The sequence below is a fragment of the Stylophora pistillata genome, chromosome 5, assembly GCF_964205215.1.
Source record: "Stylophora pistillata chromosome 5, jaStyPist1.2, whole genome shotgun sequence".
Lineage (NCBI taxonomy): Eukaryota > Metazoa > Cnidaria > Anthozoa > Scleractinia > Pocilloporidae > Stylophora > Stylophora pistillata.
The window spans coordinates 39,496,815-39,517,427 of NC_142523.1; the positions used below are offsets into that span (position 1 = coordinate 39,496,815).

The 20,613-nt window shown below is 39.3% G+C and overlaps 1 protein-coding gene across 3 annotated transcripts in view; it reads right to left on the reverse strand.

The window, feature by feature from the left end:
- LOC111339770 (protein bark beetle) overlaps window positions 1-20,613 on the reverse strand; it is a 55,204-nt gene that overhangs the window by 25,257 nt on the left and 9,334 nt on the right. The window contains exons 6-17 of one of the 3 annotated variants that reach the window (XR_016001785.1): window positions 17,275-20,043; window positions 13,911-16,604; window positions 12,564-12,710; window positions 11,260-11,424; window positions 10,949-11,155; window positions 9,938-10,747; window positions 9,215-9,309; window positions 8,187-8,315; window positions 7,532-7,628; window positions 5,579-5,745; window positions 2,334-5,427; window positions 1,641-1,741 (exon numbers count right to left, since the gene is read on the reverse strand). Coding sequence is in view for 1 of the 3 variants with exons in the window: in XM_088761336.1 (XP_088617462.1) it covers window positions 5,579-5,745; window positions 7,532-7,628; window positions 8,187-8,315; window positions 9,215-9,309; window positions 9,938-10,747; window positions 10,949-11,155; window positions 11,260-11,424; window positions 12,564-12,710; window positions 13,911-16,604; window positions 17,275-20,043 (7,280 nt within the window). In the remaining 2 variants the exon portion in view is untranslated. Of the gene's footprint in view, window positions 1-1,640; window positions 1,742-2,333; window positions 5,428-5,578; window positions 5,746-7,531; window positions 7,629-8,186; window positions 8,316-9,214; window positions 9,310-9,937; window positions 10,748-10,948; window positions 11,156-11,259; window positions 11,425-12,563; window positions 12,711-13,910; window positions 16,605-17,274; window positions 20,044-20,613 lie in introns of those variants that run through there. The other 2 variants (XM_088761336.1, XM_022946486.2) reach the window with 2 other exon arrangements.

Sequence of the window (20,613 nt, forward strand, 5' to 3'; positions counted from 1 at the left end):
TCATGTCGAAACCTGTCTTTTAAAGATGCCATGTACTTTCTTAAATTCGTGACACATCTGCTTCTATCTAGACAAACATTTTGTACTGAACTTCAAAATTGCTTCAAAAATTGCCGCCTCCCTACTGTTAACGATTGGCAATGAACTCGGTTTTTAGAACGCAGTGGAGGTCACTGTTCCATGACAAAACAAGAAGGCTAAAAGTGATTACTGGGTTCATTTTCGTGACGTGAAATCTTTTGCATGGAAGCTTACGAATCTGCAGCAATGAGAAAATGTTTCATGCCTAGTGTGCTTCTATTGAGTTGTGGATGCACGTGGGAAATTTGGAGACTATTTGGAGGGCACGACAGATGCGAGAGATGCTTGAGGCGCAGACGAGAACATTTTAAATTTTGCTTCTTGATTGCTTTTTCTGCTGTTTACTAAAAAATTTATGATCGGAAGATTGTGTAGCTATGTAACAAAATTTTGAAATTGTACGATTTAAAACAAAATCTTCTTTTGAACAGCACTTTTGGGAAATATCAACGTTTAAAATTAATATTTACCTTCCTAAAGAAGATCCGACAGCTTCTTTGAAAAGTCTCACTTGGAGTCAGAAGGCTCATAAAGTCCATCGCAGTTAGGCACAAAGCTAATTTCATCGCTAGAAAGAGCTACACAACCATTGTTTTTCGAATCGAGTGTTATTTAGCCCATTTACGTTTCATTTTCAGCTCCAAAGCGTCGATCACTATTGAAATAGAACCGAAAGACATTCCTGAAAATTTGAAACCTTGCGGCTAAACTCGAAGGGAAGTTGCAGCTAAAGTCAGTAAAACTGCACACGACATGTTATGTACACACGGCCGTTATTTCCACCATAGTAGCTCTTTAGGAATTACGTACCACTGCGCGCGCGCTATCTTATGGCACTATTTTGAAAATGTCCATATTCTTATGTAGCTTGCTCGACAAGAAAGAGAACTTCCCGAGTTTTCCTACTTAAAATAGCAAATCTTATGCGCAAAAATATTTCCTTTTGCGGATTCAAATCGGAATATTTTGGTCAACCCTTAAAATCCTAAAATATGGTTAAAATTATTTCCCCTCAAACTGATTTTCAAGGTATAAGATACTTATTTGATATGTTCAGTCCTGTGTGTAAATCATGTTCGAGTGTACGACATATTGCGTTGGCGTTGTTTTGTCCACTGTTCGTGCGGTTTTATGACATTTTCAAGCATTATTTTCACGTTTGTAAGGCTTTCAGTGCTCCAAAAAGTCTCCTTCTTCTTAATTACGTTTTAAGCTGACATCAAATGAATGCTTTTAGTGTCCAAAGTCAAACAAGTTATCCTGCCAGTTTGAAAACTACATTTTCTTTAGTCATCTTGCTCATATTGGAGTACTGGAACATAATTACTTCCTTCCATGCTTTTGTAAAGCTCTACTTGTTTGTTACAAAGACGGAGAACGCTAGTTCTTTTGCATAGTATAATTTCCCTTGCACGGTTTTGTGAGCGCGCTCTCAATTTCAAACTTTTTGTCTAAATTTACGGTGACCCAATCACATTAATGGTCGTTACGCAGGAAAATGTTGTTGATAAATGAGCTCAACTTATGATTCTGTTTCAAAATGCTAAGATAGAAACCTACCTCTATCAACGTGAAACGATGAATAGCCAAATAGATGTGATTGAAAACACCCTTCTGGCAGCAACGTCACCTGTGGTTCACACAGGACTTAAGCTGCAGCCTATAAAATGCAAAAGCGAACAAAAGCTCACTTCAGTGTAAAGTCACAAGGTGAAAGTTTTGTCTGTCTCACGCATCAGGGCCACAACGCTTTTTCAAGTACCCGAGGCGTAGAACCCAGGGCCCAGCACCTGGGTACATGGGTTACCATTATAATTTGGAATTCAGAGCACTCGTTTCCGGCTACTTCAGTCAATCTAGGGGCTTTGGGGGGGGGGGAGGGAGGGGGGTAGTTTGATTTAGCCCGAAGGGGTTTGCGTGAGTGAAAATGTTATATGCTTTTTTTTATGGTTTGAGAAGAATACTTTGATCGCAAGAAAGCTCCGCGAAATCGACCGCGACTTTATACTTTATTTCTTAACTTACTGGTAAGAAATTTGCGCTCACGTTATTATAAAGTTTGTTCTAAATATGACTGCACTTGTAAGAGCCTTCTCAAGTTTTCAGGAAGTTTTTCAGTTTTCCAGCCGCACTAGGCTGTCATAGTCTGTAATTTGTAGTAAGAACTTAGTACTAAGAACTATTCAATAAAAATTTATGATTTTTCTAGTGCTAAGAAATATATTGTAAGTAAATATGGAAGAGGAACATACATTCAAAACACACCAGTGCAACAAGTCGATCATGCCTCCGTTATCTCATTCTTTAGTTCGACCACTTTCTTACCGAGGAACCCGAAATACCTTGACACTAAACGATGAAATAAAACAAAGAAATTATTAAAGTTTAAACAGTTTCTAATTTACGAGGAAACAATGATTTCACAAAGAAACTTTCCGAGTTACATTTGAATTTAATCAGTGGCTCGTGACCACGAATCAACCAATCATAGTGCCCGTTTTGTTGACTGAAAGCCTAGGTATGTAACAGCAGATTTTTTCTTCAGGATGGTTAGTGACACAACCAGAATTTCTCTACCCCTCTCCCCCTACCCCAAGGCAATAAAGAATGTCCGGCCTCTTATGTAAATTGATTTGTGACGCGTGTTTTCTGCAAGGCAACCCTATGAGTTTCATGTCTGCGCGAGGGGATTAATCAACATCTTGGATATTAACTGGAGCACGGTTGGGAGAGAGTGAAATTTCTATCCAGGGGATGGTTGTTGGGAGAGAAGAAAGGAAAGGTTAGGGGGAAGGGGAAAGAAAACTTTGCGTGTACCCTTCCGCTAACCCTAAAATAAACGTGGACGTTCGGTGAACAAATCGCGAACTCAGAATGCTCACTCGTGCTCAACAAATAAGACGCTTGTATCAGTGACGTTTCGACCGTAATCCTTTTGTCATTGGCTCTAACAAAGAACTAGCGCTTGGAACGTCAGCCTTAGAAAGTCTTTACCGCTGGCAAATTTACATTATCAATTCATTTGACAAAACTAAATTCACTTCTCTCATTCAGACACCTTACTGTGCCTGCTGCATCAAACATGTAATACGTAACAATGCAGGATAGTGCGTGATAGCCTGACTTACCTGGGATAGGGTCTTTGAATGGTGAGAGAGTGTACTCAACGGGGGCTTGACGCGGATAATTAAAGAAAGCAATAACAATGTTCTTTGTAGCTTGAATTTCCTGGCCCATACTCCCCGTCTCATCAATAACAAACATAAAAGACACATCTTGAACAGGCATAAAAGTATCAAAGTCGAGCTTCCAAGCTGAAGGCGAGGTCCTTGAATAGATTTTTTACCTTCGTTTTCATAAGCCCGCTTTACACGCGCAGGTGACGATGATTTTGAGCTAAGAACATACATGATGTGTCCCAAAACCTCGCGAGCACATTTAAATCATGTTCGCTACAGTATTAGAGAAAAACCCTCGAACATATAGGGAACTTTACACCTCCCTTCAAGTTTTAGTTGCTGAAGGGGGCTTTCTGTTAATACAAACACGGATTCAGCATGTTTCATGGGTGTTCACATTCAGCTACTCTGAAGTGGCATTGTATCATGTTCAATGATGTGAGACCATGCTTTTTGACACAGTGACAACATCGTTCACATGGAGATAAGCGAACCCGGAGTCCATTATAGGCTTCTCCGAGTGTTAACTCAGCTATATCACCCTGAAAAATTTATATACTGAAGCCACTAATATGTGAAAGTACCGAGGGAACGATTATGCTTTCGATTTCTTGTCTCAAGAAATCAGAAGTCAACATTTCACAAAGCAAACTTCTTGTACGCGTACCTTGGACTCCAAGGCACCTTTAAAAAGACGTTTGCAAGGCCAGGTCACTCCAACTATTGGGTGGATTTAGTTTGTGGAATCATAGTTTAGTAATTAAAACCTTCCTCAACAAACTCCCAAATAGTGAATGACCTACAGAGACCAATGAAAAGCTACAGGCCTCGCCTATTGGCTTTTCAGTGTGCTTCTCTGGACAAAGTTATGCCACAGATTTGTAAATACTTCAACTATTCGGTGCACAGCGAAACACTTCACGAAAATGCAAAGCTTGGTAGAAAGTAAAAGATTTTTCCGCTGTAATGAGTTTCATTTTGGAAAACACTCTTCTACTCAATCCTTGATATATCGTTTGTTGGTCTGGATCTACTATATCATGGAGATATGTAATTACTGACCCAGTAAGCATCTAAAGAAATAAACAAACGGGTATGTATCTTTATAACTGTTTAAAAGAATGATAGACATTCCAGAGATTTAGCGCCGAGTTTACGCGAAACGTGAACGGCAAGAATGACCACGTGACCACGATTTTCCAGCCATTTTTCGCATTTGCCGGATGCGCCTTGCCGTTTGCTCGTGAACGAACGCTGTTTCGCGCATGCCGTGTGCATAAGATTTTTCCCTTATTCTCGCGGAGCGTGGAAGATAACTCCCAGAAAATAGTGTAACAAAACTATTTCCTTTGAGTCATATAACGACAGATGAGCTTTCATGTTAAAAAATCCTTCAAATGCTGCACTCTTCTTCATCAGCCAGTTACAAGAACTCACGCTAACTCATGAGACGGCTGCCAGTCCATTCCGAAGTGATCTGAGCTATTTTACGTGAACCTTGAAAGGGCAAGCTGTCGTTTGCCGTTTCACGTAATCGTGGGAGCTAAATCTCTCTATTAGCTTGAAATGAATCAACGAGCTACCAAGTAAACGATCGACTACTTTCTATAGGAAAAACACAACATGCAAGAATGTAAAAAAGGACGGAAAGAACTATGGCATGGTAAGATTTTGGTAACAATCCTAGAGACCTCTCTATTTTTTTACGTCCAATTCCGATGCTTTATAAGTAGGTTAGGTTGTCCTTCACTGTATTTCAGTGATAGTACTGGAACTCCAGTAAGGCCTTAAATTACCGTAAACATTAAAAGTTAAAACCTGAGCTTTGGTCGATGAACGATTTCGCAATATTTAAAGCCATGAATCGGCGAAAGCATAGGGTTTTACAGTTTATATACTTACAGTAGCTTAAGGCCATACTCGAATTCCAACCTGACGCTATTAGTTTATTGCTGGTACCTGTTGCTTCGGTGGTAGGCGGAAAAGTGGTCACTGGTGGGTCTGTAGCACCAAGGTCTTTAACATTACACTTATCTTTCCCACAGCAGACTGATCGACACGAGGCTACGTTTACTTCTGAGCTGTTTACCATTGATGATATCACGCTTTCACACGCGTACTTCGCCATAACCGAACAATTCAAAACCTTGGAGTTAGGAGCGATCGCCTGTAAGGGAGACCGTTTAAAGGAATCTTTTTACCCAAGGTCGCAATATGGAATACAAATATTCGGTGATGGTGGTCATGACTATTGAACAGTCATTTCGTAGTGTTAAGTGCACAAATCTCTGCTAGAGATATAACATCACTTTGCTCACCTCACCACAAGCCATCATATATATCGGTTGGCTTGTAGACGTCGTTAAAGTAGTGGTCAAACACGATGTACTCTTCGCACAATCTACCACAGCATAGTTTCTGAGATTATCGCAAAGAAATGGTGGCACCATTGTTATATTTGGGGTACAGCTGAAGCACTTCAAAACTGAAATTAAAAACGAGAAAAATAGACAATTGTTTTCGATTACTTTAGATATGAAAAAGCTCCACTGAAGCTTAACTAGAGCCTACCTCGTTAAAAAGGCGCTAGACTACTTTAAAAGCTGACTTCTTTCAAATCAGAGGCGGAAACATAATCCATCAAAAGTAATGAGTATGATGAAGGGACAAATGAATAAAGATGGTAGGTTTCTAAAGAAACTGTAGTGCTGCATTGGTGAGGGGTAATAAAAGATAATTCGGTTTTATTAACTGAATTGATAATGTATAATGGCCATCGTAAATAGTTTCTAATGCTGACGTCTCGAGCGTTAGCCCTTTGTCAGAGCGAAGATGAAGGGTCAAATAAGCTTTTAACTCTTAAGCGCGCCTTTGTGAGACTAAGCGATCTTTTTGTTTTCTTCGGGTTCTCAGTTCTGAAGGTGGTCAGCTCCGTGGGTAATCAGGATAGATAGATAGATAAGATCTTTATTGACTTGGAAAAAATAAAAGAAACACGTCCAGAGACAAAACGTCTGGACTTACAATTTCCTACATATATCAATTCATTATGTACATTCAAGACTAAGTGGCTACACAAATTCGAAAAGACATCTATTAAAAAAGCAACGTTTAAAACGTTGGGTTCTAACTAGAGGCAGGATGTAATTATGTCCTCTTTTCCTGAGGCTCCTAGCTCTCTGAGCTGGTAAAAGTACATGTAATGGATTTGCGCTGTCAGAGGTTATCTCGTCCCAAAGAAGCCTGTCTTTCATTTTAATTACATCCATTATGGGAGTGTATTTGTTGGTGTAACCATAACGTAAAGCTCGCTTACAGAACTTATCAATATGAGAGAGATATTTACTGTAGTGGGCAGAAGCCCACACCTCAATTGCGTAAGTAAAAAGTGACATAATTAGACTGTCAAACAGCAGTGTGCGTTCTTGTAATGAAAAGCCGTAGTATTTGCAGACTCTGAGGATGTACAGTCTAGAAGTTGCTTTGCTGAGCATGTTTTCAAATTGAACGTCCCAGTTACATGGATCTTCGTTTACTGCAACTCCTAGCAGCTTTAGTTCGCTTTTTCTGGTTATTTCGTCCACGGGCTCTGGAAGGGGCATTGTGGTTTTACCTTTAACAACCATCTCAAAGGTTTTCTTCATGTTTAGTGTCATCAGGTTTTTATCTGCCCAACGTTTGATATTTTCTACTTCATAATGTGATAAATCTGTAAGACTAGGGCTGTAATATCATCAGCATATTTGATCAGTAGGGTTTGGGGGCTGACCGGTTTAATATCATTCACCATGATAGAGAAAAGTAAGGGTCCAAGCACAGTTCCCTGGGGAACCCCTCTGTTAACGTTCAGAAAAGTGGTAACCACTCCATCAACTACTACTCTCTGTCGGCGATCACATAGGAAGCTTATTATCCAGTTCTTAATGTATGGATTGATGTCATACGACACCAATCATACGACACGATGTCATACAGATCTACTGTCTGTACAGCTGTAACTTAGAACTGAAAGTTTCTTAAAGTTGGCTCAATGTTAGGCCCGTATGATCGCGCAAGGCTTTCTTATGCCAATACAGTCAAATGTATGACCATGTGAAAAATCATGTCAGAGACTCCAAATTTCCAAAGGAGGACTGAAGAATGGCTATAGAAAATGCCAAAAAAATTAATGAAATAAAAAAAGAGAGATTGCTACGTAAAAAAAGAATACACACTGCGTGCAGAGATTAGCTATATGGCACCGACTGGATTCAACAGAAGCACGTACTCACCAGCCGTTGTACAGACAAAGGGATAAAGACTGTCACAGGAAACCTCTTTTTGAAGTTTATCGGGTGTTATCACGGTGCAGAGTTGATCATCTAAATCCTGTTTAATAAAATAATCAAAGATTCCAAAAAAGTTCAGCGTATGGTTTCAAAACTAAACCCTGTTTTTGACGGTCCGAGGATCTTAGAGAACAAATATTAGCAGAGGTCTTGACGGACTAAATACAAAGGAAATAACCACAATTACAAGTGTCTAAACATTTAGCTAATTCCGCAAAAAGCCATTAAGATTTCTAAACTTAAACTAGAGCTTGGTAAACTTCGAACTCTCTAATTATCTCACCAAAAATTTCTCTTCTCAATTTCCTACTGTACTTAAACAAACTTGTCAAGGCAGAATTTGAAAATCAGAGATAGGGACCATGAATAGCAGGGATTTGGCAAAAAATATATGGTAAACTTCGAGCTCTATTTGTGTCAAAAAATGTAGGCAACATTTATCAGCTCCATTCATGTCACCAAGAAAGATATCCTCTTAATTACCTGCAGTACTCAAACAAACTTGTCAAGGCCCAGTTCAAAATTAAAGATAGGGACCGTGAACAGCAGTATGTGCAACAGTAGATGAGTTTGACAAAAAAAACACAGCAAAACTCACTTCGTTTCCTTCTTTTGCAATCCATACGGGAGCATTTGGTTTTCCATCTGGTCTAATTTTTTTCATCACCAAGTTGATCAGTTCCATATCCTCTAATAAATGGGTGGAAGTCACATGCCCTCCATAGAGCTTCAACAGAGTGATATTCAATAATCAGTTATACGGAAGCAAACGAAGGTATACACCACATGTTAAAACAGCTTGTAGTCTCATAATTCGCGTATTTTATACTCATGTATGAACACGTTCAACTTCTCAATGTACACTACAGAAACACTGTCTAAAGTGGAAAAGGCGAATCTCCACACTCTACTGTCTGTTAGTATGCTATCTGCACTTCCGGTAGAGGATACAGCCATCTATACTGTGTGCAGCATATGAAGCCATCTATACTCTCTACAGTGGGTATAGTGATCGAAGCTATTTATTCTATTTTAGCTTATTTCTTTTACTTCATTTTAATCACTCGAAGATATTAGCTTACGGCTGCTCTTAAACTCGAGGTAAATAAAGTTTATGTATGTACGTATGTATGTATGTATGTATGTATGTAAGCTGTCTCCAATACTGTAGATACAGCTACCTAAATAATCCAATTGTAGTAGACACAGCTATCTACGCTGCTTACAATCGATACAATCATAATGATTATTTACCTCGTCTACAGCAAGATACTACACATAAAGTTGCCTTTGCTTTAGTGTATATGGCAATATCTACTGTAGACATGGTGGGTAGCTGTTCTAATTCGGACAGAGTAGCTGGCCTCATCTACTCTAGACGAAGTAATTGTTTTCATGAAATTGTCTTTTGTACTATGGATAGTCAGGGTAAAGATGGTGTAGGAGATGCAAAATGACAGTGATTTTTCTGGCATGGATATACCTGGAAAAAAACTGAAAAAAGGAAACTACTGAGGAGACAATAATGCCTTTGTATGCATGCACCTGCTTTGCTTGATATTGTTGTTTTATCTTGCATTAAGAGAGTCTTAGTGGGATACTGTAAAATACAAATACAATCCATACCTTACAATAATCCTTGGCTTCCTTTAGCGTCCTACTTTCACCCCTGTAAATGTAGCACGTCCGACCTTTATTAATCCACCCAAGGGGACAGTCATCTACAAGGGAACAGCAAAGTTATTTTATCTGTATGCAGTGGTGAGTGTTACTTATTGCTATCTTTGCATGCTACTTATAATCCACTGCTTTTACGTGCCTGGTATTGGGAAAAAAAGATATATGAGTGAGAAGAAGAACGTGGTCTCACTGCCGAATATATTTCATTTAAGTGATCAAAAACAATTCCACGGTTGGGATCAAAAAAAGGCTTTACTCTGTATAATTCAAGAACGACCCTTTTTGTGTCACGAATTTTGCCATCCATTATGCATGCATTTTTCCACCTAAACAGTAAAACAACACGCCTGGTAGATTTGGTGCTATTCCTTTAAGATGACTTTGCTATAGGGTAAAGTATGCAATCTAATCAAGTTACCTAACATGCCTGATTTGCTTTCTAGTACGCCGATACCTAGGAAGTCTTTAGGCTTGATCCTCTCTAAGAACATTAAAACGAACGGGAAAGATTCCGTTTTTGAGTATTTTTCTCCTACCAAGCATCATGTTCGTAATTCAAGCGTCATATTGCACCGACCCAGCTCACATTCTACTGTGAAATTTAGATTTCGCATTGGTGTTATGAATGAAAGAGATTAAAATCTATCTTTCAAAAAAAGGGATACGCACCTGTTAAGAGGTTGAAAGGTGATGATTTTTGAACAGGTTTATATTTCACAGTTGCCAGTCTTGGATAATCATTTTTGTCGTAGATACGCAGAGAAACTAAGGACTCGTTTCCACTGCCCCACCAATTCTGCGCGGCATCAATTGGGTCAGTAACTGGCGAGCTTGTTGAGCTAAACTCGTAAAGATTGGACGGATTCTCAAAAACATTTCTGCGGTATACCACTGGCCCGTTGGAATTGATAGTGATGGAACCTTGGTTGTGATAAAAACTGTTTAATTCACACCTTTGTCCCTTCAGCCAAGGACTAAAAAGTTGATAATCTATCAGGTATAAGCCAGAATTATTGTAGAAGAAATTATTAACGATTTCGCATGCCACATCAGAGACTCGTACGATCCTGAAACCGTATCCCGAATTACTTTCAAATGCGTTGTCCTTGATATAAATGAAGCTGTAGTTGGCTGTATTCCCTTGTTTTCTTAATTCAAGTGTGGCTCTATTTTCATTACTGGAAAACGTATTTCCAAACACTAGGCTTCTTGATGAGCTTGTTCCTTCGGATCGACCTGCTCGCACGGTTACACCTCCGTAATGGTTTCCAAAGATGAAGTTGTTGGTAATCGCAAATTCTGTATCATGAATGTCCAAGAAAATAGAGGTCTTTGGATTCAAGTTTGAGAAGGAACCGTCGGTGACTTTGCACCTTTCAATTGTTAAATAAGGTGGGTTATCGCTGCTATCAGTGGCAGAAGCGTAATTTATGGCCTGATGCTGGTTTCCGCTGAAAACGCTGTTTGATATGCGATGTTCTGCAAGAAAGAACGTGTATTATCTGACAAAAAAAAACATTCCGGGAGCTTTGAATTTAGAAAAAACAAGTGGTTGTGCAGCTGTGGATAGAAGATAGAAAAGAATTTTTTATCAATACACAATGCGAAAATATTCCTTGAAATTACTCATTGGCAATAACAGAACATAATATTCCAAACGAAGAGACATAAACGATCTACCTTTGACTAAACAGCCACTTAATAGTAAATTATCGACAGCGACGTAGTTTCTTGAGTAGTAATAAGATGACGAGTTGTACCGAGCCACGAGCAAAAGTCTGTACTCATCAATGTCGCTAGGAAGGTCAATTACCACCTTTCTCCAATCCCATACGTAGCCGTCCGTAGACCTCCATATCAGCCTGTGGTCAATCTTGGGAAAGGTTCCTTAAACGATGGAAAACAAAAAGGAAAAGAGAGTGGAAACCCGGTGATGCTTACTCCTTCTTTTAATTTTTTTTTTTTTTAAGTCAGATAAATTACGGACAAACCTGTTTGTGCGTAGACTGACAGAACAGCATCTCCGTTTCCTCTCAGGCGGTAGAAGTAAACTAAAGTGCACCACTGGGACTGCTTTGTGATTGGAGGGCTGATCATGGCTGCTAAGCCACCAGTTCGATCCCAGTAATAGTCCGAACCAGCTAACAGAACCTTTCCTGAAAAACGAACCGGTTACAGCTCGTTGAAATTCTCTCGTTGGCTAGATAACAGCTGATTTTTTGGATAAATTATCGCTTTGTAGTTGTTTAGAAACTGAGCAAAGCGGACTAATAAATAACATTTGATTAAGAGCATGTTCACGAGAAAACCGGGCAGGGGGCAATAATACTCAAACCGCCCATTTGGCTCAAACTTTGCGCAAAAGCTAGTGATCAAGAGTTAACAAATGTGTGAAAATAAGAGGTCAAAATATTTAAATCCCTTGCTGCAGGAAATGGAGGAATGTAGGAAACGGGGGTTTTTCTAGGGTACCTTTTATCTCCCAGTAAATTAGATATTTTGACCTATTATTTTCACATATTTTTTAACTCTTGATACTTAGCATTTATGCAAGTCTAACCCAAATCGGTGATTTGAGGATTATCGCCTCTGCCCGGTTCTGCCAAGTTTAAATTCTCTTACTAACTGACTGACTATGATCATCTCTCTAACTTCTTTACATATAGATTCCACTTTTCTGCGAAAAAGTATCTTCACTTTTCTTTGAACAAAACAGGTTGTTTATTATTGTTTGTTTATTATTATTTTATAGAAAATTACCAGCAAATTTACATAACTCGCATATAGCATTAGCTAGTCTGGGCGGGTATTAGAAATAAATGAGTAAATACTACACATTGCGAGCTAAAGAAGTTTGATTACCACCATAAACTAAAGAGATTTTACAATAAACTAAAGAGATTTCATTACTGCAATATTATTGGGGTTATAAGCCATGCATTAGTTTACAACATTATAAGCTAAAAGATAAGTACAGTTGTCATACAAATTAAATACAATAAAATTACTAGTGAGTTAAAGCAAGACATAATACTCAAATACAGGCAGAGCAGACTGGAAAGAAGAGAGGAGAGAATTGTGATGTACGGATGTGAGCTAAGTACTACACTATAATAATCGATAAACATTGGTATTGAATTTCAATATTAATGAATGGGCGTCAACATAATAGGTACGATTAAGAAGCAAAAGAGAGATCGTTCCAAGACACAAGGTATCTCTAAACTTGACTAGTGCGGATGTTACCATATCAAACTTTGTGCTTGAGAAAGCGTTAGCTAATTTCAAAACGTACCATAGTAATTCAAATAAGAGAAGTCGAGTATGTTGAATGTCCCCCCAGCTCGGATTTCCCATGTCTTGGTGATGTTAAGCCCTTCAAGGGTCGTGTTACTGAATGTCTTCCAACCGCAAAATCCTATCTCGTAAGTGCATGGTGAATCTGTGGAAGAATGTTAAGTACATTGGTCCACATGCCCAACAGTTTTTTCATGAGCTAATCAGGCCAGACCACATCACAGTAATCTCGTGAGTGGGTTTTTTAACGGCCCCTACCTAACCAAATTAGCTAATTAGTAGATGCAGGAGACGGGACCTACGGTTTATTCGTCTTTATCCGAGAAGACTAGAATGTCTACCCATTTCTTGATATTATAGAAAGGTAGTGCATTCTCCTCAGTTATTTTAAGACCTTGAGTGTTGGTCCGGCCGGGGCTCGAACCATCGACCTCGACCTCCCGCACAACAGTCCAGCGCTCTAACCAATTGAGCTAACCGGGTGGCGGTTAACTTTCGCGTATTTGGCGGAAACCTTCGCGTATTCTTTACAAGTCCCTTGAATTTGGACATTTTGACCGTAAATGTCACGACAGAACCGACGGAATTCGATCAATAAAAGTCGCGTTTAATCCCTTTGTGTCTAGCTAGGAAGAGTCTTATTGAATTCAGCTTTTCGGTGGAAGAAAGACAGATTTATACACACCATTGCAGAAAACTAACACGCAGACCGACAATTCCTTAACGAACATTTGCATTCACTTACAATTTGAGTTTCCGTGAAGTTCTAAGAGGGAACAGAGGTAAATACTTTCCGCAAGATCTCTGACTATATTTTTTTTTTTGGAACGGGAAGGTCGTCGCATGGTCCTTTGACTGGTATGTGTTGGTCATACCAGCACTGTGTTTCTTCAAAAGCGTATATACGCTTTTTTCCTATTCGATTGGCAGGTGTCACACCGTGACAGTTACTAATCAAAATATGTTTCAAAGTTTGCTTGGAAGCCTTTCAAGTCACCTTAACAAATAAAAAGTTTACGGTGAAAGCTTTCTCTTAAAGTTCAATAACGCCTGTTTTCTTTATCATCCACTCATTAAAAAAGTCATGTTTATGGATGACTTTCCGGTATTTAAACTCATAATTGTAGCCCTAAATCATTTGGGTTCTTTTGGCAATCATTTCGTCATGTGTTAGAAAAAAAATAAAAATGTTATTCACCAGCATAGGTCGGTTCGCATTGGGAAAAACTATGTCCTCTGTTTTGAGTACCGCCCTCGGCCTACGGCCTCGGGGGTATCCAAGACCTCGGGCACAGTTTTTCCCAAGACAGACCTCCCGGCTGGTGAATAGCATATATGTACTCACCAACAACATTTATGTCTTCCACTTGAACGACAATTTCAGAATTAGTGTTACCAGTCCACTGTAGTAAAATTGCATCACGCAGTATAAACAAATCTTTACCTACAAACGCGTTCAGGCTTCCGTACGAGCTTTCCAGGATTAAATTGCCAAAGTTCCCAGAATCGTAAATCCTCACTCGATGCGTTCCTGTAGTATGTAATAAAGTAACTTTGATCCCCTGACCTTTGGAAACAGTCAATACTTTTTGACAAGTCATCGACACCGATGCATCTTTCAGTTTCGCAGTATCAAAGTAAATATAAGTTAATTTCTTTATATGTACAATTTGTTTGGCACCGCATACAAACACTCGGCCATAATAAACGCGAGGGGTATTTTCACGATTTGGTTCCTCAAACGAGGCGCCCACTAGGTTCTTGCTCGACTCTAAACTGTCAAGCACGATGCTCTGATGTGTGTTTACAAAGCTTATCCCAGTGCCTCCTGTGTTGATAAATGTACAGTGATTGAGGTGAATATCAGTTCTTGCAGAGAAGATTCTTAAGCCACCGGATGTGCAGTTTTTCACTGTAATAAATTGCAATTTGGGCGCTCTGTTCACGATTTCAATGGCTGGCACAGCAGCTCCATGGCGATTGCCACAGTGAGAAAACTGAACGTGATTTAACACGGACTGCAAGTTGGAGGTGTTCTTATCTCTGGGTGGCACAAATCTTACATTTCCCCAAGGTAAGCCCTCACATTTTACAACTAGTAAAGCAGTGGTTTCGTTTGGCATTACCAGGTTGAATAAACATTCTTGAAGCGCTGTTTCGTGTCCAAAGCAGCTGATCTCTACCATCCACGACCCTTTCCCATCCTGACCAATACCATGGGACTTTCCTTTCGAAACATCACCTGGACCATATCCCAGCTGATGGCAGAGTAGTCTTGTAATGTTTCTGATGGTTAAGATATTTGAAACAATTATCGACTTCCACGATTTGTTATAAAATAATTCTGCTCTCCCCTTCCAAGGAAAATCGCCATCCACAAGACGTAAAGGAAACTGTGACTTGATGTTATCTTGTGTAGGCTCCTTAACTGTAAATATCACTGGTTTGGCAAACGTTCCCAATGCCTGTAATGTTCCAGCGACAAGTACACTCTTCCCAGGGCTTACTTTCACGATAACTCCAGCTTGTATGGTGAGGGTAACGTTTGCCGTGACAATAAAGTCTGAAGGTACGAAGTAAGGGCTTTGTGAGGGTTTAAGTGTCAGAGACTCGATCAGTCGCCCTGAGAGAATACTACGTGTTTGTGTTAAATTGTGCTGTTCGAAAGAAATTAAGTCGTGTTCATCATTAATCAAAAGAATTGGCGATATAGTAGCAACAGCAAAGTCATAATTGTCATCAAAGTCCCATATCCTTTCACGCACTTTGCTTTCATTCGCTGTTCCCCACCAATTGTATGTCAAATTCACTACGTCATACTCGGAAGTGGCCAGTACTTTAACACAAAGTTCCATCAAGTATCGAGTATTATTAAAACTGTTGAAGTAAAAAAATGTTTCTTTGTGCCCTAGGATACCAGACAGAACAACCGCACAAGAATCACGTTCGTTTAGAGACTGAGTTTCAGAATAAGGAACGTTATCGAATAGGGTATTGTTCTTGAAGGCAACCATTTTCCTCTCAAGTGATAGATGGATATCATACATCACTTGAAGAAGAACTACACTGTTTGCCCTATTGTTGATGAAGATATTACTCTCAACGGTGTTGTTTTCGTCCATGCGAAGTATTTCTAGAACACTTTTATCTTTACAATAATTCTCACGGAACAGGTTATTTGTAACAATAAGTTGAACTGCTCCTCCAAGAAATAGGCAGCGTCCGGAATTCAGGGTGAAGTTGTTGCTTCTGATGTCAAAAGTACCTCGCCTTGTGTCCCTATCAATGAAAATCGCTGCATTATCCTGGATACGATTCGCCAAGAACAAATTCCGATGAATTAGTAAAGTTATTCTCCCGTAAGAGGTCGTCAAGGAGATAACAGAGAAGCCCAAATTGTCCTGGAATAAATTACTAACAATTGCGAACACTTGATTACTGTAGTAGCTGCGACATTGAATTTCAATGGTGGATCCTTCGTTACGCAAAAAATGGTTCGATTTTATTACTGAGGAAGGATTTCTGTAATGATGGTAATAATAATAATAATAGTACTGATGGTAAAAAACGCCTCCTTTTACGTTCGAAGAGAAAAAGTTGCCAATGAGTGATATGTTTAAATCCATCCCGTATGAGTGGTCCGAGATAAAGAGGCCGCGTTGACGATTTGCTGTAATACTTGAGTTTAAAATCTGGATAATGTAATGTGCATCACGGACTGACTGATAGAGTACGTTGATATGTATGCCATGATATAGTGATCCGTTGACAACACAGTCTTGCACGCTAATAACATCTTGAGAGGAGGTCACCTCTATAAAAATTCCTTGGTTGTTTTGATGAAGCTTTGATGAAAAAATTTTGATGTTACCACTCGTGGCCAACTGTATTCCGAATTCCGAGTGAGTGATTTCTGTCTCACTTACGCAGAGGTGCTTCAACGCACGTCCTCCAATGAGAATACCTCCTTGAAGGCTATTGGCTATCTTGGCTCGAGCTATTTTGATTTCTTCTCCGACGTACACAACGTTTTGACTTCCTGTTAAAAATGTTCAAAATAAACACAACAGATTTAAACTGCTAAAAAAAAGCAAAATGAATATTAATGACGACTGCATCTTCCTAATTGTCTATTCTCCCCGAAACTTTGAATCCTTTCCTTCCCCTTTTTTACTGTTCCTCATTCTTCTTTTAGAATTAAGTTCTTAATCAAAATAAAAAGAAACAAAGAAACAAAAACGTTTATGTGTTGAATTGCTAAGTCTTGACATACCATAACCTATCAAAAATGTACTTTATGAATGATCGAACCCATCCAGGAAATTTATCATGTAGGTTCGTCCAATGTCAGAGGGTATAGATTTAGAAAATCGACTGTGGTTTAGCGTGGTCTGTATTCTTATCGACAACAAGATTCGTCTTCACAATGTTCAAAATGTTGTGGACTCATGTTGCGTAGCCGAGCGAGTCCGAAACAAATTTTGACAGACCACGCTAAACCACTGTCGATTTGTATTTTACGACAATGTCTACGCCAAAATTCCGATTCGTCCATGTTTAAGAGCTAATAAAGACATTGCGTGACACTTTGACGCAAGCAGCGTTGTCTGTAATCTTGTCGACAACGACATATTAGCCAATCACATTTCGACATTACTGCCAAGCGTGGTAAAATATTGAATAGAAAGTCGTTGCAAACAATAACAAACCTTTCACTGTATACACCAAGAAGTTCATATCTTCACTAAAGCCAGAGTGCTTGAAAAAATCAAACAAAATAGAAGAATTCACCGAGATGAAAACAGGTCGATTCTCCAAGGATGATGATCCCAACTTAAACGGTATCCCGAGTGACATATTTACTCCGTTATACACGTGTAGGAAAATATGGTAATCGTCCAAATGTGGTGACGTGTAAAGCTCCTGAATAATTATTATATACCCTGGCTCTGTTTCCATTACGTGTTGACATCTGAACCGAAGGCTATCTTCCAGTGCTTCTAGACTGAAATAAAATACCTTTTCGGCGGATAGAAATGTTTTGTTGTGGGAGCAGATATAGAGATATTTATCCATGTCTCGACTGGCCATTTTGGCGGTAAATGTGCGTGTTCTATCCCATGAACTCGTTGTACCTTTGAAAATGAAACCGTTCCCATCGTTTCTTGTCATGTTTATGTCTGTGAGAACAAGGGACGGAGAGTATGAAAGAACACCGTGTGACTTTGTATATGATATTGTAGATTGTGGTATCAACGACGCATAATGAATAAAGCTCTGGTATACCACTTGAACACCAATTCCCAAAGAGTTATTAATGAAAATGTTACTTATGTTATGATGGTTGAGGTCGATTGTCAGAGCTGCACCGGAAATTTGGATGTCACTGCGATAGGCGAACCCAGCATCTAAGATTTCCACGTAACGTAACAAGCTTTGATGATTAGTCATTGCTAGGTGAAGCCCAGCCCAGTTGTACTGTTGACAAGTCACGTGTACAGTATAACCTGTACAAGAAGGTCTATAACTCCTAGTGTGAGCACTGCAGTTCGTGATATCATTGTCAATGTCCTCATTGCAGATGACGTTATGCACAAAGTTAGTACCTGTTCCAGTAGGAGAGTGAAGCCAGTAGGTCTGATAATAGAGGTCAAGTTGCTGGCAAATAATTTTTGATTCTGAGGTAAACGATCTGTAGTAGGAGACGCACACTGGCGACCAGGTATTATTCACCAGAAATTCCAGCCTACCCTCCCACGGACCAGCACCTCCTGCCAAACGGAATTCCTCTTGGTACGGCTTTCTCAAAAATGTAACTTTTTCATCTTCAGTCCCATTAACAATGAGGGTTCCTTTTACCACCATCACTGATCTGGGAGGAAACCTCAACGTGACATTTTTAGGTATGACTAAAGTACCTTTGGTCAGGATAACAACGTCTTGTCGCACGTCGTAGGGTGAGTCAGCATTTGACAAGGTTAGCAGTCTGTCTAGGCTTCCACCAATGTTGGAACCTCTAAGGAAACAGTATGGTTTGACAGTACTCACGACACTTTTATCCACGGAGGTGTAATATGGAAAGAATTGAAATTGAGATAACTGGGAATTGTGTTGAAAATCAAAGACTCTGTCCACAATTTTGCATCCATCAGCGGTTCCCCACCAGTTCATTTCTGCATCAACAATTCGATGGTGATCAAGAAGCAATGAAGAAATCTGAAATGTGTATTCTGGGTTTTCAAAGATGTTATCGTGTACTGTGAAATTGCCTTCCTTAAGAACAATCACTGCACGACTTGTCAGCCGACGGAAAAAGTTTGGAAAAAGTTCTTTTGTAGGAGGCTCGTTATCTTCAAACGTATTGTTTCTTATAGAGACTGAGCATGTCTTAGGGTATAAGTTGTAATCGATATATATCACATTTTCAGCACGGTTTTTGGTGAATGTATTTCTGTCGATTGTTACGATAGTGGTGTTATCTTTGTGATAAAGTTTACAAACATCATCAGGTGAGAACGTTACCACTCCGTCACTATTGTTTAGGAATGTGTTTGATTCTATCGACGAATTTGAACCAAGAAAACTGTAACAGCTAACATAAATTGAGTTAATTTTGTTCTGTTCAAAATGATTGTTCTTCACAACAAAATTAATTTTTCTTGGGTAGTTCCTATACCACCACCAATACCACCAGTATGAAATTCGAGACAAAACGATACCCCCTCTTTTGTTTCCAACAAACGAGTTCCTGTTGATCACCATAGTATAATTGTGTTCGAATTTGTCCCGATTTTCTCCCCAAAAGGCTAATTTGATTCCGAAAAGGGCATTGTCTTGGATGGTGCTATCCTTTAAAATAAATCCCTTGAAATAATGCCTAAGGGAAGAGTAATCACTTGGATCTGATAGACTAATACCACATCCCGAATTTGAATTCACAGAGCAGTTGTGAAACTGATGATATTCCGCCCGGTTGGCAATATAGCATCCATCTCCTTGGTTTCTTGAAAAATCGCAAAATCTAAATTCAAAGGAGGTTCTACCATTGCAAGCCATTACTCCACTTTGTTTATTCAAAATCGCATCAACATTTTGTATAACAACTTCGCCAGCTCCATCGGTGATCAGAAGTCCGTTGTAACCGTTTTCAATGAACTCCGAATTGGAAATTTTACCTTTGAAAGCCACCCGCTGGATACTTAATCCATCGAGCCCGTTACGTTTAAAAAGTAGCTGGCGAAGATTACATGGCAGAAAGCTACTGTCCAAGAATCTAAGACCAATAGCGCTGTTGTTTATAAATTGAGAGCCGACCGCAGTTAATTTACCATAGGTATGTTCAACTGTTACGCCATCCATTCCATTTCTAAAGAACTTTGTCTTAGAAATGTCCACCTTTCCTATGAAATCTTTCAAAAATATGCCATTTCCCCGGTTATCACTAAGTGAACAATTCAGTAATACCAGGGAGCAACAATCTGAAAAGAGAAAGGACCATCATTCAGAGACCGTCATTCAGAGACCTTCCGACCTTTCAGATCCTTAACATGATTTCGAATGATTCTACTTAAAACCAATAACTGTGGGATTTGTAAATGGGTACAGCTTCACATTTATCCAAAATAATAAACCATATTTATCAGATTTACGAAAACGGATAAAACGAAAAAATTTGTATAGAAACGTTGTTAGTACAGTTTTAAACACGACAGCTATACAGAAAGTTTTATGCGAGTCGCTTGGCACCAAAAATAAGATATCAGCAAAAGCTTGGGTGACATTCATCAACCGGAACCGCAAACAGAGAAAAACAGTAATTCGGCAAAAACCAATTTGCTGTTTGGTCGTAAAACGCCCAAGTCCCCTGTGAAAAAATCAATTGTTGTAACATTCTGAATGTACTATGAAACACAGTCCTCTTCTTGTGGGAGAGGGGAGCGCCAAGTGAAGATATCAGTGCTGATTGAGGACATTTTTTTTTTTGGGGAGGGGGTGGGATTAGCTAGAAAACTTTCCTTTTAGCCAACGCCTTCACCTTCTCCCATCCC